Source organism: Orcinus orca, chromosome 20 (assembly GCF_937001465.1).
Source record: "Orcinus orca chromosome 20, mOrcOrc1.1, whole genome shotgun sequence".
NCBI lineage: Eukaryota > Metazoa > Chordata > Mammalia > Artiodactyla > Delphinidae > Orcinus > Orcinus orca.
This window is the reverse complement of record NC_064578.1, coordinates 26,198,902-26,218,180: the sequence shown is the minus strand read 5'-3', so window position 1 is coordinate 26,218,180 and position 19,279 is coordinate 26,198,902. Positions and strand designations below refer to the sequence as shown.

The 19,279-nt window shown below is 46.0% G+C and overlaps 1 protein-coding gene and 2 pseudogenes across 1 annotated transcript; 2 read left to right on the top strand and 1 right to left on the bottom strand.

Moving 5' to 3' along the window:
* The first annotated feature begins 414 nt into the window (after window positions 1-414).
* LOC117199421 (SNRPN upstream reading frame protein-like) lies at window positions 415-656 on the top strand. The gene has a single exon (XM_033418865.2). The coding sequence runs from the start codon at window positions 415-417 to the stop codon at window positions 634-636; it is 222 nt and encodes a 73-aa protein (XP_033274756.1). The 3' UTR covers window positions 637-656.
* Window positions 657-682: 26 nt separating this feature from the next.
* Window positions 683-1,563, top strand: LOC101288284 (small nuclear ribonucleoprotein-associated protein N-like; annotated as a pseudogene).
* Window positions 1,564-5,720: 4,157 nt separating this feature from the next.
* Window positions 5,721-6,158, bottom strand: LOC101277074 (programmed cell death protein 5-like; annotated as a pseudogene).
* Window positions 6,159-19,279: the final 13,121 nt, after the last annotated feature.

Below are 19,279 nucleotides of genomic sequence, written 5' to 3'. Positions count from 1 at the left end.
CACTGACACCAGTAAGAAAGGACAATGAGCTTTCCAGCAACATTCTTGGTCAGTTGGGTCTACTATAATTGTTCTTAAATGCTCACCTAGCGGTTGCTTTAGCAATATATCTCTCCAGGGGGAAAATGGCCAAACAGGAAAACCTGAGTGTCCTCAGCTATTTCTCAGCAGTGATGTAAGTCTTTTAAATCAGATCTGTCGAGTTTCACTTTCTTACCTCTGAAGCTGTTGGGGATGACCTAGAGAAAGGCAAGTTGAAAGGCAGCTATCAAAAGTGGGTTCGGGGGTGTGGCCACCCATGTGCAGCCTGAGCCAGAGTGATTGGATGGTGCTGTCGTGGCAGGAGCAGTGCAGAGTGGGGCGGCTGCTGGAGATGCCTGACCTGTTCTGTTCTGTTCTGAGGCCAGCGGCGTGATGGAGCGGGCCAGGGACCATTTACACCTGAGGTGGACTGTTGAACAGCGCGTACCAGAGGTAGAAGTCCAAGTTAAACATAGAAGGATAGCCTTACTGAGCAACCAGGAGTGTCACCTGTACCTGAGGCCATCTCAGCAGCAGCAGCAGCAAGTCCCTGTGGTGGATTTCCATGCAGAACTGAGACAGGCGTTCTTAGCTGAGATACCGAGAGGTTGTTAAAGCAGTATTGGAACACCCAGGTAGCTGATTTCAAGAGAACACAAACAAAATAAAAACAGGCTCTATCTGCTGTTTGAAGCTTCTGCCCCAGCTTGCATTGTTTGGTGGAGAACCTTCGACATACCTTAATCTGTAGCCTTCCCTTAGGTCTTAAGGATCCCGAAACTTTCCTGTGGGCATTGGATTTGGTGGAGCAGCAATCATGACTGTGGGGAAGAGCAGCAAGATGCTGCAGCACATTGACTATAGGGTGAGATGTGTCCTGCACGATGATTGGATCTTCACTGGCACCTTTAAGGCTTTTGACAAGCATATGAACTTGACGCTCTGTGATTGTGATGAGTTCAGGAAGATCAAGCCAAAGAATTCGAAGCAGCCAGAGCGTGAAGAAAAGTGGGCTTTGGATCTGGTGTTGCTGTGCCAGGAGAACTTGGTTTCCATGACTGTGGAGGGACCACCCCCCAAAGATACTGGCATTGCTTGGATATCACTTGCTGGAGCTGGAGGAGGCCCTGCCGTTGGCAGAGCAGCTGGCAGAGGTGTTCCACCCGGTGTTCCAATTCCCCAGGCTCCTGCTAGATTAGCAGGCCCTGTCCGAGGGGTTGCGGGGGAGGCATCCCAACAGGTAATGACCCTACAGGGAAGAGGCATTGTAGCAGCTGCTGCAGGTGCTGCTACTGCCAGCACTGCTGGAGCCCCAACTCAGTATCCACCAGGACAGGGGACTGCCCCCACACCTGTTGGTTGAGCACCCCTACCTCCAGGAATTATGGCTCCTGCACCTGGTATGGGACCACCCATGGGCCCACCAATTAGGCTTCCCCTACTTGAGGGACTCCAATAGGCATGCCCCCTCCAGGAATGAGACCCCCTTCTCCAGGAGTAAGAGGTCCACCTCCACCATGAATGTGGCCACCAAGACCCTAGGATACTATTGATCCTTCTTAGTCACTGTTTTCCTGCAGTGCGTCTTGTGGAATGTGTGTAGTGTTTGTGAGCTTTTGTCCCCTCTGCTGCATTAATATTAGCTAATAATGCATAGAGCAATAAAGAAAAGTGGGTTCAAAAGGAGGTAGATGAACTTCATCTAGAAATTTCAGAGATGGATTGGGGATTGAGACAACTATCAAGAGGAAAGGTGTGGACCCAAATAGAGAACCAATACTGGCAAAATTAAGGGGAAGTAGGTCAGAGGAGACAAATAATACTAGCTAACAACCCACAAATAACATTTATGAACCATAGACTACATCCCAGGCACTCTTCTAATCACTTTACTTGTATTAACTCAGTGAATCCTTTCAACAACTGTATGTGATAGATACTTACATAATTCTCCAATGTCTTACCTCGTATCATCCCAAAAGGAGACCTGGGGACAAGGATTTGGATTCAATCCCACGGCAATGATATCAGGTGCTCTGTCTTCTGTGAGAGAGTGGAGAAGTCAGTCAAGGAAGGGAGGAAAACCAAATAAGTTCTGTTAATTAGTGGTGTCTGCCATGGGCAACCAGGGCTCCAAATGCCACTGGAAATGCTGTATAGAATATGCCTCAGCATTGTTTCACTGAAGGACAGGGAAGCATTAGATTTTATCCGTCAGCTTCTACCCTTCATTAATTGAGGATTGCTTCTGAGGCATTAATTCCTAGGCACTGTCATGTTATCATATTCCAAGACATCATCAGGAAGAGAAGCAGTCCTTGGTATATAAGGAGCTGCAGATGGTGTCAGAGCAATGACAGCATCTGCTTCACTGAGTTTGCGTATGAGGAACATGGGACACAAAATTAACATCATTCAGTTTGGATTTATTCTAGAAATAATGACCATTGACTGAAGCTAGGTTTCTATATTCTGCCTGTGTTTACATGGGTAACTCAGTACAGCTAAAGCTGATGAAACAGACAAGAATAGAAAGACATCTTACACATGAAATCCATAGCTAACAGTGAGACACAGTTCATTGGTTCATTCATTTATTCAATCATTTGTACTTTCATCCAAAAATTTATTAAGTGCCAGTGTTGAGTTTAGTAGTGTTTTATGCACTGGGGATGGGGTGGGGAGAGGGATATAAGGAGAACAATTATGACAAGATTTCTGTTGTCATGCAGCTGACATGTTATTGGAGAGACAAAATAAATAATTTCAAATGATAATGAATACGTTGAATAAAATAGACATCTACGTGACTAATTACAATGCTAATAGTTACTCAGAGCACCAGCAACTTGGCCATAATTGCCAAAGAAAAAGGGAACATCCACTTCTTACCAGAATTAAACTCCTAATTATGATACTGAGGACTGTGTAGTTAGCAAGTGGATGGTGGTACAGCAAAGGAGAGGTGGATAAAGAAATTGGAAACACATTGCCAGCAGGGCTTGGTGCATACCTGCCCTGATTAGAATGATGAATTGTGATGTTTCGAAAGGAAGAAAATGGTTGTGTATATTATCCTATATTTAACTTTGCATAAAAGCATATCATCACATATTCTGTATCATTCATTTTAGTAGGTTGAGTGTGTGCTCAAATATGTGATAACTCTAGATCAGGGATTAAGAACTTCAGGGCATGCTTTTTTTTTTTTTTTGGCCACTGCTCGACTTGCGGGATCTTAGTTCCCCGACCGGCCCTCGGTAGTGAAAGTGTGGGGTCCTAACCACTGGACCGGCAGGGAATTCCCAGGGCCTGCTTCTTTCTATGGAATGTAGTTCGAGTTACATGCTGTAGGTCACCCTTGGAGACTAGTCTGTCGTGGGATGTCTGTAATCAAAGTCTGCTCATGCCTTCTCTCATTCTTTTAGTATTATCTTTATTCTCACTTTATTCTCACTATATTATTTACTGAGTGCCCGTATCGGGCAGGTGCGGTTTGGGGCACTGAATTGAGCAGGAGAGACGTGGTAACTGGAGCTCACATTCTAGTGGGGGAACCTGACGACAAGTCAACAAGAAACTGATCAACAAAAATGTTAACAACCCTTTCAATTCGGCCCCAGCAGGGTCCTCCAGCCCAGTGTCGTTGGAGCCAAATAGAATGATATACTGAGTTCGGTTCAGAAGCAAAGGAAAGTTTTATTCTTTGATCAAAAAATGGAGAGGTGCGAGCTCGCACTCTCCCCATGGGCCGTGGGCAGGGCTGCTAGGGTTCTCCTAGCGAGGAGGGGGGCCGAGTTCTCGCGGGTCTGGCGCAGGCGTGTTGCTCACGCTCCAGGTCACGGTGTCACGCATAGCGTCTCCGCCCGCGGGCTCGCCGCCTCCATCTTGAATCGCAGTGCTGTGCGCCGCCCCTGTGCACGGGGCTGTGGAGCTGAGGTGTCAGGCGCAGCTGTGTGGCTCGAGGAACTGTGGTCCAAAGGGCTGAGTACAGGGCCTCTGCGTATAGCAGCCTATGGGCAGGTGAAAAAAAAAAAGGTAAGACACTATTACCCAGCTTTATTTTTATTTCCTGGGAATTGTTAATGGGCTTTACCGGTGGCAAATCCCTCCTCTGCCTTTTGTCCTGCTCTTCATTCTCGAGGGGCGCTGAAGGGCGCAGGTTCATTTTCTGTAACTACTGCCTCCTGATTTCGGGCGTCGTCATAACCCGGGGTAGAGGAGCAGAACTCCCCAGCTCCCTTTAGCTATGTATGTCACCAGGCTTTGGCCCTAACTGTTCGTATCCCTGAGTGAGACAGTTTAACCTTTTGGAGACAGAGGATGTCACCGAATTAGACGTGAGGCCCCCCTCTTGGGGTCCTAGCTGAACCGAAGTCCCCCCGGCTCGGTCAGGGTGTTCTTTCCCCCTCAGGTTCGTGCTGCCAATAATGAAATTGAGTTTAGCGCAAGCAAGACCGGCTTTTATTCAATGGCCAGGGAATGGAGAAGGGTAGCTCATGCTCTAAAGGCACCTTCTTCCTGAAAGGAGGAAAGTGGGGGACTTTTAAGGGCTGAGAGGTAAGTGCGTCATCAGAAACTGGAGAAAAGGACAGAGATTTCCAGGAACAGCCCGGGTATGCGCAGTCCCTCAGGCCCTCTTGCACACGCAAGGCCCTCTTGCACATGCACAAACTGTGTCTAGCAGAGTACAAAAGCTCCTATGGGTGGAGATCTTAGTGTGGTAATGAAGTAAAGGTAACTTGCAGACACCTCCAGGTTTCATCTGCGCAGGTGCGTTCCTGCGGTCAATTCAGAGCCGGTTTGGGGCGGTTGACCACTGTATATCTCTCAAAACATATATCTCTCAAAGTACCGCTGCAAAACATCTCTGCCAAACACCAGGTACTTTTGAAACAAACACAAATGAATCTGGGCAGGTGTTGTTCAGCTCTCAGGAGTTGGTATGGAAACAGATAAATGAGGGGAAGAAAAGCGGTGACCTTTAGTTTACTTTGCCTGCTACCTTGGATCTAGCCAGTTTGGTCTGGTTTTGTTGTGGGCCTTTGTGGCATCCTGTTGATAGAACACAACTAGCTTCTATATAAAAGAAGTTTCTGCACCCAGGGCCTGGGCCGCATGGCATGGGTGACAAGGACACCAGTTAAGTCAAGGTACATGGCCGACATATTAGCAAGAGCAGCATGTCTCAACTATCTGACTGATTATACTTTTCATGCCAGGAGTTACCGTGACCTCAACTAACCAATTATATAGGGCTTCCCTCCCATAGTGAGTTTCTTGATGAGGATCCCTGATGGCTTGACAGGCTGCAGTTGGGGAAAGAAGTATGGCTCGTGTTCATTAACTAGCCACCCATGGCCTCCTAGATCTCTGATGAAGCCCTGTTTTTGCACTTTGTCTGATTCTTCCTTTATGCAGATTGGGGAATAATTGGATGGATCTGGCCTTCGAGGTATGAGGGGTAGTTGCCAAGTTACTAGTTCTCTGGCCACCCTTTTGGCAATTGCATCTGCCTTGTTGTTTCCCTCTGCATCCCCCTTTTGGCAACCCCTACGATGAGTTACTACCACCTTTTTTGGAAGCTGTACTACTTTTTTTTCTTTAATTTTGCATAACAAGTTTATTTTTAGAAGGCATATAGACAATAAACAAAGTAAACATCCCATCAGGATCTTAACTTCTGCCAAGGGTTATCTGTCCTAGAATTGCTCCATTAAGTCCCAGTGTCTAGATGTCTTAAATTCAATAATCATCATCTTCATCAGAGTCCATTACTTTTCTTCTGTTGAATTTAACTGTTGTTTTCTTTTCTGTTTGTTGGCTTACCTTTTCGAGGATTTCTGTTAAACCTTGTTCTGATACCTTCCCACTTAGTTGTCCATACCGTGCCATCTGTATAAGGCAATTCTCTACTGCTTTAGTTTTCTCAGGCTTTACAAGTGCTAAGTTACTTAATCGGGCCCGGGCTGACTGATCCAGAACTTGGGCTAAGGCACTGTTTCTCATTTCTGCTTCCCTTTGCTTTGCTTCCGTTGTGCTACATGGCCAGGGTCCCTGTGCTTCGCCTGCAGCTCGGCCCGCCTGTGCTTCCTCAGCGCCTCAAGCTCCTCCTCCGCCATGGTGTGGCCGTCTGGAGCGAGCAGCCGCGGCCACGCTCCAGCCCACCCAGAGAGACCTCTGGGAAGCTGTACTACTTCTGAGAGCTTCAGTATGCTTAAGCCACGTTCCAGCTGTTTTTTCTCTGCAGTAAGCATACCTCTTTCCTTCCAAATAGCCCTATGTGCATGGAGGATGGCATATGCGTACTGGGAATCTGTGTAAACATTGAAGATCCTCCCAGTCCTGAGCTCCAAGGCTTTTGGACAGAAGTCCCTGGAGGGTAGCCCTCTTGCTTCTGTGACTCGGGTCCAGGAGGTTACAGTGTATCCTGCCAGACTTCTCCCCCTCTCATAAAACTGCTCCTGTTTGTGAACCATTCCTTTTTGGCATTTGGAAGAGGCTCACTTCCTAGCTTGGGGCAACTGGAATAGATGGCGTCTGTGGTTTCTATACAGTCATGCTCCAGGGACCCCATTTCTGTGGGTATCAGGGTGGCAGAATTTAGTGCGTGACAGGTTATTACGATAGCCAGTGGATTGTCTAAAAGCATAGTCTGAACTTGAATCGACCTTCCAGGGGATAGCCATTCTGTTCCCTTAGAACTTACTAAAACGTGAATCTGCTGTGGAGTCCATATAGTGAGTAGCTGACCAAACATTAACTTTTCAGCCTCCTTTATCAGGGCTGCAGTAGCTTCCTCAGCCCGAAGGCAAGGAGGCCATCCCTTTGTGGCTTGACCTAATTGTTTAGAGAAATAAGCAACCACCCGAGTAAGGGTCCCAGGTTTTGACCTAATACCCCGAGGAGATCCTCCTTCTCTCATGAATGTAAAGGTCAAAGGGTTTAACTAAATCTGGGGGGGGAGGCTAGGTCAGGGGCCTGAAGTAATTGCTTTTTCAATTCTTGAAAGGCCCCTTCGCATTCTGAATTCCATTCAAAACGATCATCATCCTTTCCTTTGAACTTTTTATATAGAGGCCTAGCTAATGGACCATAGTTAGGGATCCAGATGTGGCAAAACCTGGCCATCCCCGGGAAACCCTTAAGTTGTCTTCTAGTTTTAGGAGGAGGTGAGGCTGCAAATGGCTTCTTTCCTTTCCTGGGGTAGGCTTCTCTGACCTTCTGTGAGAATGAAGCCTGAGTGGGTCACCATAGTTTGTGCTGTTTGAGCCTTTTTCTTGGACACCTCGTATCCTTTATTGGCTAGGTGTTTCAGGATGGTTCAGAGCCTTCCTTAATAAGCCTGGCGATCAGAATGTTGTCTACATAGTGGAGGAAGGTTCCCTCCTCCAGATGTCGATCTTTCAGGTCTTTAGCTAAAGTTTCTCCAAAGATGGTGGGGGAATTTTTGAACCTTTGGGGCAGGACTGTCCAGCAGTATTGTTTTTTTACGTGTTTGGGTCCTGCCACTGAAAAGCAAAACTTTCTTGTGAGTCTGGGGCTAATGGAATACAGAAGAAGTCATTTTTTAAATCGAATACAGAATACCAGGACTTGGGGAAAATACAGTGGCCAGCAGGGTGTAGGGGTTCGGGAGGACTGGATGTATATCCTTGGGGGCTTCATTGACTGCCCTGAGGTCCTGCACCACCTGATATTCCCCACTGGGTTTCTTTACAGGGAGAATGGGTGGTATGACAGGCTTATTAACATGGTCTAATTAGGTCCTGGTCAGTTAGGCCCTGTGTAACAGGGGCAATGCCCAGAAGGCCTCCTGATGGAGAGGGTACTGTTTTCTGTTGGGCCGTGTGTGTCCTGGTTTTTGATGAACTATCATGGGACTGGCTCCTCCAGCTTGTCCTACCCATCCCTAGGCTCATACCTTGGGATTTACTCCATGGAGGTCGACTTGCTCTGTGTGGGGAGGTTTGTCCTCACCTGTTAACATTATCGTCTTGTACCCCCTTTCTAGGGGATGCCAATCTCTAGTTTGTCTCCCATTAGGTGGATAGTATCCCCCAATTTATGTAAGATATCTCTTTTTAGCAGGGGTATAGCACATTCAAGAACATATAGGAAGGGATAGGTGAGTGTGTATTCATCCAATTTATATTCTAATGGCTCTGTGAATGCCTTTTCTTGGGCCTTCCCTGATACCCCCATAATTTTACAACTCTTATGACTGAGTTTGCCTGATCTGGTGTTCAGAACTGAGTAAGTGGCACCAGTGTTGATTAAGAATTCGACAGGCTTTTCTCCTATGTCCACTGTCAGCTGGGACTCCTCGGGGGGCTCAGTTGAAGTGCCAGCTTAGGAGTCCCTGACCCCATTATTCTTCATTGGCTTGGACCATCTGCCTTTGAGCGTGGTGGCTGGGATCTGCCATTTCCTCCCCCCTTCCGGGGCAGCGAGGTCATTCTTCCTTCCAGTGTCCCTCTTGTTTACATATGGCACACTGATTGGGTCCTTGTTTCCTCGGTTTGCTATCCCTCTGTGGGGGTTGGGGGTCACTCACTGGAGTTAAGAGTCTCCGTGGGCAGTTAGTCCAAATTCCCGTGCCCCCCCGTTGACATTGGAGGGCAACGGCCAGTGGGTGGACTTGCCTCCGTGCCTTTTTATCCTCTTTTTCTCCTCTGTATCACTGTTATTAAACACCCAATAGGCAACCTTGACCAGGTGAGAGGTAGGAATATCTGGTTCTATTTCTAATTTCTGAAGTTTAAGCCTAAGGTCAGGAACACTTTGGGAAATGAAATATGACCTCAGGATTGCATTCCCTTCCAATGACTCAGTCAGTGGTCATATAGATTCGGAGACATTCCCTGAGGCGCTCTAGGAATGCTGAAGGGTTTTCCATTGGCTCCTGGTTGATTTCCCTTATTCCAATTTGTTTCTTTCCTGCTGCCTGGATTCCCTTTAGGATCATATTTTTATAACGGTCAGTCTCTGTCTTCCACCCGCTTCTCCATGGTCTCAGTGGTCCTAGTTGGGTTCATTATCTGGGACCACTTGCTTCCCTGGTCTGAAAATAGCATGACCTGCATGATTTCTGTTCTCTCTGTCTGCTCCTCTCAGGCTTTTGAAAAGACTGTGGCCTTTTCTTCCCCCATTAAGAGTACGTTGAGGAGGCTCTGAATGTCAGCCTAGGTGGCGTCATGGGTCTGAAACGTTCCCCTAATCAGATTCAGGAACCCCTCTGGATCTTCTTTCAACCCCTTACTATGACTTTTCCAGCTACACAGATCCAAAGTGGTAAATGGGATGTGTACCTGGATGGGATGAGAGCCCTCCTTCTCCAGCAAGGACCTGCCTCAAAAGGGAGTACGTTTCCTGGTGGGGTGTTGGCCCCTGGCTGGTAATTAGTCCTGCATTGTGTAGTTCTGGACTGGATTCTGGAGGGAGGGGGCTGGCATGGAGGGGGCCCTTCAGGCCTGTGGCCCCAATGGGGACATATGAAGGAAGAGGGCAGGGAGGGAGCAGTAGGAGGAGGGTTAGGGAAGAGATCAAGGAGGTCCTCAGGGGAGGGTCAAGGACGTATCAGCGGAGGAGAGCCCACATGCCTTTTGAAGGCCTTTGTTCTGATATAAGGCCATAAAAAAATAACCGGACATAGGGAGTTTCACCCCATTTCTTTTGTCTCTGGCATAGCAGGTCCAATTGTAAAATAGTGTAATTTAGAGATCTATGGACGGGACAACTTTCCCCATCTCCCAGCTGGTATTGGGGCCAGGCTGTATCATATAGGAAGCTTAAATGTTTTGGGGTCAGGAGGTCATCCCTGAAAAACTGCCAGTTCTGCAGGAGGCACCCTACTGGGCTGTCCTTCGGTATGGTAGATATTTGGTTCCCCGTACCTTAGATGTTCTGACTTGAATTTGTTTCCAGCTACTGAGAAGGCAGTTAGAGTGATTTGTTGGCACAGAATTGTCACAAGGTTTGACCCAAACAAGATTTCTGAAATTTGGAACCAGCACCAAACTGTTAATGGAGTCCTAAAAAGGCCCAAATAAGGGGCATCCAAATGGCATGGACTCTGATATAACTGGGGGTCCCCCTTGAATTTGTAATGGCCCATGCTTGAGATAGTTCTTCCTCAGTCAGGATATCCCACAGGAGGTTAGACAGGACATCCTCCGGACCAGAGTAGCTTAGCCACATTAGTTCCTGACTACCTTGGTTCCTTAGGGGGTGGCATAGCTCTCTGAGGTGGGGGTCTTCTCTTTCCTCCTTTTGGCTGAAAAGGAGGAGTTTTCAGACTTCCCACTGGGTGAGAGTTAAAGGCCTGAGGGATCCCTGTAGGTTATTCACCAGATTGCTGGGGCAGCTGGGATTCTGTGCTGATACCAGGAGGAGAGCCTGTGGGAACCTTGGTTGATAAAGAATCACTCAAGTGTCGCCTTGTCAGCCGAGGGAGAAGAGGTCGAGTGGTGGGTGTTTCTTGTTCTTGTCAGCAGCTCAAGAGCTTCCTAATAATGGGGTTCCTGGTCTTGCGGGTGGCTCGCAGTGCTCCCTAGTCCACTTAGAGGAGCTAGCACTGACTGGAAGAGAGATCAAGTCACCGGTTGCGTACCTACCTTGGGACCCTTTCTCACTTGGGCGTCTGCAGTGCCTTTTCCTGAACTCAGATTGCACGACCTTGTTCCTTTTTGTCAGACTGTCCTCAATACCTGGACATCTTCCTGGTCTCGCCTCTTGGCCACTTTCCTTTACCAAACTGAAAGTGACTAGGGAGGATGGTACTGTTGACCCCTGAGGTTGGCAAGGATGGCAAAAAGTCCTGGTGCGGCCCCTACTGCCTTGTACTGGGATTAAGGGGACAGCACTACTGCTGAGGCCACAGGCAAGACTGCCTGGGCTTCCTCTCATCCCCACCATCCCCGGGCATCTGGTACCGCAGGAAGGCCAGCCAGAGGCAGCAGGCAGACATACGTGAATTTCAGTCTCTGATCACCACCGATGCCCCAGTGTGATCGCCTCAAGGGGGCGCTGTCCAGATTACTCTAGGGGCTACCCTGTGTGTACACCACAACTGGGTATCAGGCTGCTGGGCAGAGTTGCTCTGAATTCGGCCTTAGGCTTCCTGCTGTTCTATCAAAGACCAAAGACCAGAGTCAGTCATCCTCACAGGAACCTCCCAAAGCCTCAGCTGTCCTCCCACTGGAGCTAGGGTGAGCCCAGAGCCTAGTGGATAGGTGCAGGGGAAAAGGCCACAGTGCATCCCACCTGGGTTGCCTAAATTTGTTACTGACCCTTTCTCCTGCCTGGTGTTATTGGAGCCAATACTAAGACTAAGTTTGGTTCAGAAGCAAAGGAAAGCTTTATTTTTTGATCAAAGAAGGGAGAGGTGCAAGCTTGTGTTTTTTGAGTACACACTCTTCTGGGCAGGCCGTTGGTGGCAGGACTGCTTTACAGGGTTCTCTTCAGCGGGGAGGGGGTGGAGTTCTTATGGGTGGACTGCAGCTGTGCTGCTCGAGGCTCCAGATTGCAGTGCATCTCTGCACATGGCCCACTGTTGCCATGTTGAATTGAGGTGTCGTCACAGCACTTCTGCTGAGCTGAGGTGATGGGCATAGCCATTCTGCACAGGGAACTCTGGTCTGAAGTGCCGGATGCTAGGCCTCTGCGTGGGGCACCCTATGAGTACAAAGGAAAAAAAATGGTTTGACTTTATTTTATTACCCAGCTTCTGTTTTTATCTCCCGGGAATTGTTAATGGGCTTTGCCGGTGACAAAATCATCACACTAGTTGTAAGAATTATGAAGGAAATGAAGTAGGTTATGTGAAGGATAAATAACCAAGTACTGGGGAGGGGTGACATTTGATGTAGCTGGTCAGTGTCTCTGAGAAGGGGACTTTGATGGTGGGGCCTTAAGGACCAGGGACCAGTCACATTGAAAAGCCAGGAGTGGATTGCTCAGAGCATGAACACAGAAGATAACCATTCCAAGGTCCTGAGACTGGAAAGGGCTTGGCTTGTCTTAGTTTTAATAAGTCAGTGAGTGAAGGGTGAGGAGTGTCCGAGAAAATGGAAAAGGTTGGCAGGAGTTAGACCAGGCCCTCCTGTTCACTTGGCCAGTTTAGTGTTTATGTGAGACAGTAAATTTAACTTTGGTTTTTTACACACCAACCAGATGCAAAACAGACAACAACAGCAAAACCGTGTCTCTCTAAAACTAGAGGGAGAAGTATCACATTCCTGGAACTGTGTGCTCTGGTGTCTCCTCCCATCCACATGAACCATGTTAGTATATCATCTCTAGCTCCTAATTCAATGCCTGGCCTGTATTAGCATTCAACAATATGTACACAAATGATTTGTAATTGCTACGAGGTATTTTATGTTTCCTGTTCTATCAGGCATGCTTAGAACTGTGGGATTAGCACATAGGATTAAAATGATTTTAAGATAAGAGACTTTTAAGACACTATACAGTTGATCCTTGAACAGCCTGAGTTTGAACTGCGTGGATCTGCTTATCCATGGATTTTTTTTAATAGTAAATACTACAGTACTAAACAATCCCCGGCTGGTTGAATCTGCAGATGCAGAACCTGAGATACAGAGGTACCACGTATACTGATGGCCAGCTATAAATTATAAGGGATTTTTGACTGTGTGAGAGGGTTGGTGCCCTAAGCCCCTGCTGTTCAAGGGTCAAATGTGCAGTCTTTAAGGGACCAGTGAGCCACTAGAAATCACAGAGAGCCTCCTGGGGCAGACGGTTGTTGATACGTTTTGACAACTTATTGATTATTTAAAATTAATTAATTATTATTTGGCTATTAGCTAGTCCTTATCTCACTTATAATATCACAGAAGTGTTTTTTTTTTTATTGGAGTATAGTTGATTTACAGTGTTGTGTTAGTTTCAGGTATACAGCAAAGTGAATCAGTTATACATGTACATATATCCACTCTTTTAGATTCTTTTCCCATATAGGCCATTACAGAGGAGGATGTTTTTGTTGATTCATTCATCTAAGGTACCTATAGAGCATCTCCCTCATGGTAGGCATTTATGCTGGATGCTGGGGAGACAAAGGCAAGTGCTACATGGTCATCATTCTCACCACTTGAGTGAGTTGAATATAAAAAAAGGAAATGTTATACAACATCAGTCATGCAGTTACAGAATCTCTAGAATGTGCAGTGCTGTCATATACAGTGGTGCAGTGAGGGTCTAGTCTGGTAGGGAACATATGCAAAATAGCTGTCATGCAAATCACGGCATGCTGACATTTATCACCAACAACTGTTAAATGATGTCAAATGATAGGCTTGTTTGTATGTATAAATGACAGAAACATAGCAGATTCTTGGGAGTGTACTAATTCTTAGAGATTCTTAATACTTCACTAAGTAATGAGATATAACATAGAGGGTTTTTAAAAGAACTATTTCAATAAAAAAAATTCCTTTCATAAGATACTGAGAAAATTCTGATTAAAAGATGAACATAGGGCTTCCCTGGTGGCGCAGTGGTTGAGAGTCCGCCTGCCGATGCAGGGGACACGAGTTCGTGCCCCGGTCTGGGAAGATCAAACATGCCGCGGAGTGGCTGGGCCCGTGAGCCATGGCCACTGAGCCTGCGCATCCGGAGCCTGTGCTCCGCAACGGGAGAGGCCACAACAGTGAGAGGCCTGCGTACCACAAAAAAAAAAACCAAAAAAAGATGAACATATTTTTGACCTTACAAATATACTCCTGGGAATATTTTCTGAAGATATATGTGTAAAGATTCAGACACAGAAGTTTTTTGGGTTTTTTTTATGCTTTTCTCCTTTTTATTTTTTTATTTTATTTTTTTATTTATTTATTTTTTTTTTATTTTTTTGCGCTACGCGGGCCTCTCTCTGTTGTGGCCTCTCCCGTTGCGGAGCACAGGCTCCGCACGCGCAGGCTCAGCGGCCATGGCTCACGGGCCCAGCCGCTCCGCGGCATGTGGGATCTTCCCGGACCGGGGCACAAACCCGCGTCCCCTGCATCGGCAGGCGGACGCTCAACCACTGCGCCACCGGGGAAGCCCAATAAGCCTGAGATCTTTAGATATAGTATTTACAAGAAAGTTATGGTGCTACTGCTATGAGAGTCTAAAAGGGTAATTTTATGATAATAATGCTCTATATAAATGACAGTCCTTAGGCAATCTCTTAGTATTTCCCCCAATATGGATCAGCCCGTGAATTTCTGAGGAAGATTAAAAATACATTTTAAACTTCTTTAAACTTTTAAAATCTTAAATTAAATGCTTAACTCTTTTAAATGTGTGACACCATCCATCACAATTTTATATTTAGACATATAATAATGTATAATCTCAGCTCGCTGTCCACTTGTAAAAATGGGAATAGACTTGGAGAAATAAGCAATTTCCCAACAGAAAATTGGAAATTCTGCCAACCAGTTCCAGGTGACCTGCCATCAATCAGTGTTAAATTCTCTGGGGTTATTGTTGAAGGGTATTGCTATTAGTGAAGGGCTTCACTGGTGACTAATGATATATAACAAATACATTGAGGAACTATAGAAACCCCCCGAATGTGTAATTGTCTGGCAGCTTTCAGCGGAGACCTTTACTAGCAATTGAGAAAGTGAGATTTTTATAACTTCCTTGTAGTTCTCTTATTAAAATATGTTTTTAGAGAAATAGGTGAAACGATTATGCCATGCAATTAAATTAACTGACAAAATATTTCTTTCTTTTTTTTTTTTTTAATTTATTACATCTTTATTGGAGTATAATTGCTTTACAATGGTGTGTTAGTTTCTGCTTCATAACAAAGTGAATCAGTTATACATATACATATGTTCTCATATCTCTTCCCTCTTGCATCTCCCTCCCTCCCACCCTCCCTATCCCACCCCTCCAGGCGGTTACAAAGCACCAAGCTGATCTCCCTGTGCTATGCGGCTGCTTCCCACTAGCTATCTATTTTACGTTTGGTAGTGTATATATGTCCATGCCTCTCTCGCGCTTTGTCACAGCTTACCCTACCCACTCCCCATATCCTCAAGTCCATTCTCTAGTAGGTCTGTGTCTTTATTCCTGTCTTAAGCATTCTTTTTTTTTTTTTTTGAATATTCATTTATTTTTAATGACTTATTAGAACAAATACCTATAGATATCATTATATATATGATATATAAATTATACAATATATCATGTATTAATTATTAAAACATACTCTGGTAAATATTATATATTCAATATGAAACAGGAGGAAAGGGGGCAGGGCACAACCTTTAAAAGAATTACATAGCCCGAGGACACAACATAAACTGATTAGAACAAAATAGGTCCAAGATGGCGGACGAGTCTACTTCCACTAGACCTTGAGCCTCAGTATACACTCATTGTAACACATCAGCAAGCTAAGCGACACACCCGCAGGTGCCACGACAGTTCCAAGGATGACCATAAAGGTCAAAAAGTGGGTGGTGGCTCAATTCCTAGAAATCCCCACCCCTTCCCCAAAATAGCTGGAATACTCCTCCCACTCATCAGCGTATGAAATTACTCACCCCTATAAAACTAACAACCCCATACCCTGGTGCTGCCCTTGCCTTCTTTTTTTTTTTTTTTTTTTTTATTTATTTTTTATTTTTTTTTTTATAGGTATACCTGGATTTAATTCTCACTTCTACCGCTTGGTAGCTGGATAGCCTTAGGCAAGTTTCATACCTCCCTGAAATTCACTTAATTCAGTCTGTAAAATGGCATAACTTATTATAGCATCCTTTTAGGAATTTTAAATCAGTTCTTGAAATAAAAGTACACAATATATAGACAAGTATGGATTCCTCAATAGATGTTTGACCTTTCATTTCTCCAGTATCCCACCCGCATCAAATAAAGAAAAATACTTTTTAAAATTTACGAATATTTCATTGTTGTAAAGTTAAAGCCATAAAAATAATCAAATGGCCTACTATCATACCGTTAGAAGAAAAAAAAAAAAAAAGGTGTTCATGAGAGTTCCATATTAGAATACAAGTTTTCCTTAGGCACCTGTTTATGTATGCTATTCTGCTCTTTACAATAAATAATTAAATTTAAAAGACTTAATTCCTCACTTTTAAGACCTTATTAGTTTACAAATTACATATTGACCTATGCTAAATTTTATACCGACCCATGCTAATGAATTCAGTACAGAAAACAAAAAACACTGCACTCAAGCAAACTACATATATATATATAACTTATATGAGAATTGCTACTCCAGCTTTCTTTTGGTTTCCATTTGCATGAAATACCTTTTTCCATCCCCTTACTTTCAGTCTGTATGTGTCTCTAGGTCTGAAGTGGGTCTCTTGTAGACAGCAAATATATGGGTCTTGTTTTTGTATCCATTCAGCCAATCTGTGTCTTTTGGTGGGAGCATTTAGTCCATTTACATTTAAGGTAATTATCGATATGTGTGTTCCCATTCCCATTTTCTTAATTGTTTGGGGTTTGTTATTGTAGCTCTTTTCCTTCTTTTGTGTTTCTTGCCTAGAGAAGTTCCTTTAGCAGTTGTTGTAGAGCTGGTTTGGTGGTGCTGAACTCTCTCAGCTTTTGCTTGTCTGTAAAGGTTTTAATTTCTCCATCAAATCTGAATGAGATCCTTGCTGGGTAGAGTAATCTTGGTTGCAGGTTTTTCTCCTTCAACACTTTCAATATGTCCTGCCACTCCCTTCTGGCTTGCAGAGTTTCTGCTGAAAGATCAGCTGTTAACCTTATGGGGATTCCCTTGTGTGTTATTTGTTGTTTTTCCCTTGCTGCTTTTAATATGTTTTCTTTGTATTTAATTTTTGATAGTTTGATTAATATGTGTCTTGGCGTATTTCTCCTTGGATTTATCCTGTATGGGACTCTCTGTGCTTCCTGGACTTGATTAACTATTTCCTTTCCCATATTAGGGAAGTTTTCAAGTATAATCTCTTCAAATATTTTCTCAGTCCCTTTCTTTTTCTCTTCTTCTTCTGGAACCCCTATAATTCGAATGTTGGTGCGTTTAATGTTGTCCCAGAGGTCTCTGAGACTGTCCTCAGTTCTTTTCATTCTTTTTTCTTTATTCTGCTCTGCAGTAGTTATTTCCACTATTTTATCTTCCAGGTCACTTATCCGTTCTTCTGCCTCAGTTATTCTGCTATTGATCCCATCTAGAGTACTTTTAATTTCATTTATTGTGTTGTTCATCGTTGCTTGTTTCATCTTTAGTTCTTCTAGGTCCTTGTTAACTGATTCTTGCATTTTGTCCATTCTATTGTCCATTCTATCTCCAAGATTTCGGATCAACCTTACTATCATTATTCTGAATTCTTTTTCAGGTAGACTGCCTATTTCCTCTTCATTTGTTAGGTCTGGTGGGTTTTTATCTTGCTCCTTCATCTGCTGTGTGTTTTTCTGTCTTTTCATTTTGCTTATCTTACTGTGTTTGTGGTCTCCTTTTTTGCAGGCTGAAGGTTCGTAGTTCCTGTTGTTTTTTGTGTCTGTCCCCAGTGGCTAAGGTTGGTTCAGTGGGTTGTGTCGGCTTCCTGGTGGAGGGTACTAGTGCCTGTGTTCTGGTGGATGAGGCTGGATCTTGTCTTTCTGGTGGGCAGGTCCACGTCTGGTGGTGTGTTTTGGGGTGTCTGTAGACTTATTATGATTTTTCCTCTCCCGGCGCTCCCCACTGCTAATGGGTGGGGTTGTGTTCGTGTCTTGCTAGTTGTTTGGCATAGGATGTCCAGCACTGTAGCTTTCTGGTCGTTGAGTGAAGCTGGGTGCTGGCGTTGAGATGGAGATCTCTCGGAGATTTTTGCTGTTTGATATTATGTGCAGCTGGGAGGCCTCTTGTGGACCAGTGTCCTGAAGTTGGCTCTCCCACCTCAGAGGCACAGCACTGACTCCTGGCTGCAGCACCAAGAGCCTTTCATCCACAGGGCTCCTTAATTTGGGATGATTCGTTGACTATTCAGGTATTCCACAGATGCAGGGTATATCAAGTTGATTGTGGAGCTTTAATCCGCTGCTTCTGAGGCTGCTGGGAGAGATTTCCCTTTCTCTTCTTTGTTCTCACAGCTCCCAGGGGCTCAGCTTTGGATTTGGCCCCGCCTGTGCGTGTAGGTCTCCGGAGGGCGTCTGTTCTTTGCTCAGACAGGACGGGGTTAAAGGAGCCGCTGATTCGGAGGCTCTGGCTCACTCAGGCCGGGGGGTAGGGAGGGTCACGGAGTGTGGGGTGGGCCTGCAGCGGCAGAGGCCGGCGTGACGTTGCAGCCTGAGGCGCGCCGTGCGATCTCCCGGGCGAGTTGTCCCTGGATCCCGGGACCCTGGCAGTGGCGGGCTGCACAGGCTCCCCGGAAGGGCGTGTGGCTAGTGACCTGTGTTCGCACACAGGCCTCCCGGTGGCGGCAGCAGCGGCCTTAGCGTCTCATGTCTGTCTCTGGGCTCCGCACTTTTAGCCGCGGCTCGCGCCCGTCCCTGGAGCTCTCTCAAGCAGCGTTCTTAATCCCCTCTCCTCGTGCACCAGGAAACAAAGAGGGACGTAAAAGTCTCTTGCCTCTTCGGCAGGTCCAGACTTTTCCCCGGACTCTCTCCCGGCTAGCCGCGGTGCACTAACGCCCTGCAGGCTGTGTTCACGCCGCCAACCTCAGTCCTCTCCCGGCGCTCCGACAAAAGCCGGAGCCTCAGCTCCCAGTCCCGCCCGCCCCGGCGGGCGAGCAGAAAAGCCTCTCGGGCTGGTGAGTTCCGGTCGGCCCGATCCTCTGCGCTGGAATCTGTCCGCTTTGCCCTCCGCACCCCTGTTGCTGTGCTCTCCTCCGCGGCTCCCAAGCTCCCCCACTCCGCCTCCCGAAGTCTCCACCCGCGAAGGGGCTTCCTAGTGTGTGGACACTTTTCCTCCTTCACAGCTCTCTCCCGCTGGTGCAGGACCCGTCCCTGTCCTTTTGTCTCTGTTTAGTTTTTTCTTTTGCCCTAACCAGGTACGTGGGGGGTTCCTTGCCTTTTGGGAGGTCTGAGGTCTTCTGCCAGCGTTCAGTAGGTGCTCCGTAGGAGTTGTTCCACGCGTAGATGTATTTCTGGTGTATCTGTGGGGAGGAAGGTGATCTCCGTGTCTTACTCTTCCGCCATCTTCCCGGAACTACCAAAATATTTCTTTATGACTAAACTGTTTAATGTAGGCATTTGGAATGTGTGGTATCATTTAGAATAGGTGCGAATGTGACAATTATTCTGATTCTGAAGTTAAATA

What these genes read in the sequence shown, in the direction of transcription:
- LOC117199421 (XM_033418865.2), top strand. Translation starts at nt 415, where the DNA reads ATGGAGCGGGCCAGGGACCATTTACACCTGAGGTGGACTGTTGAACAG.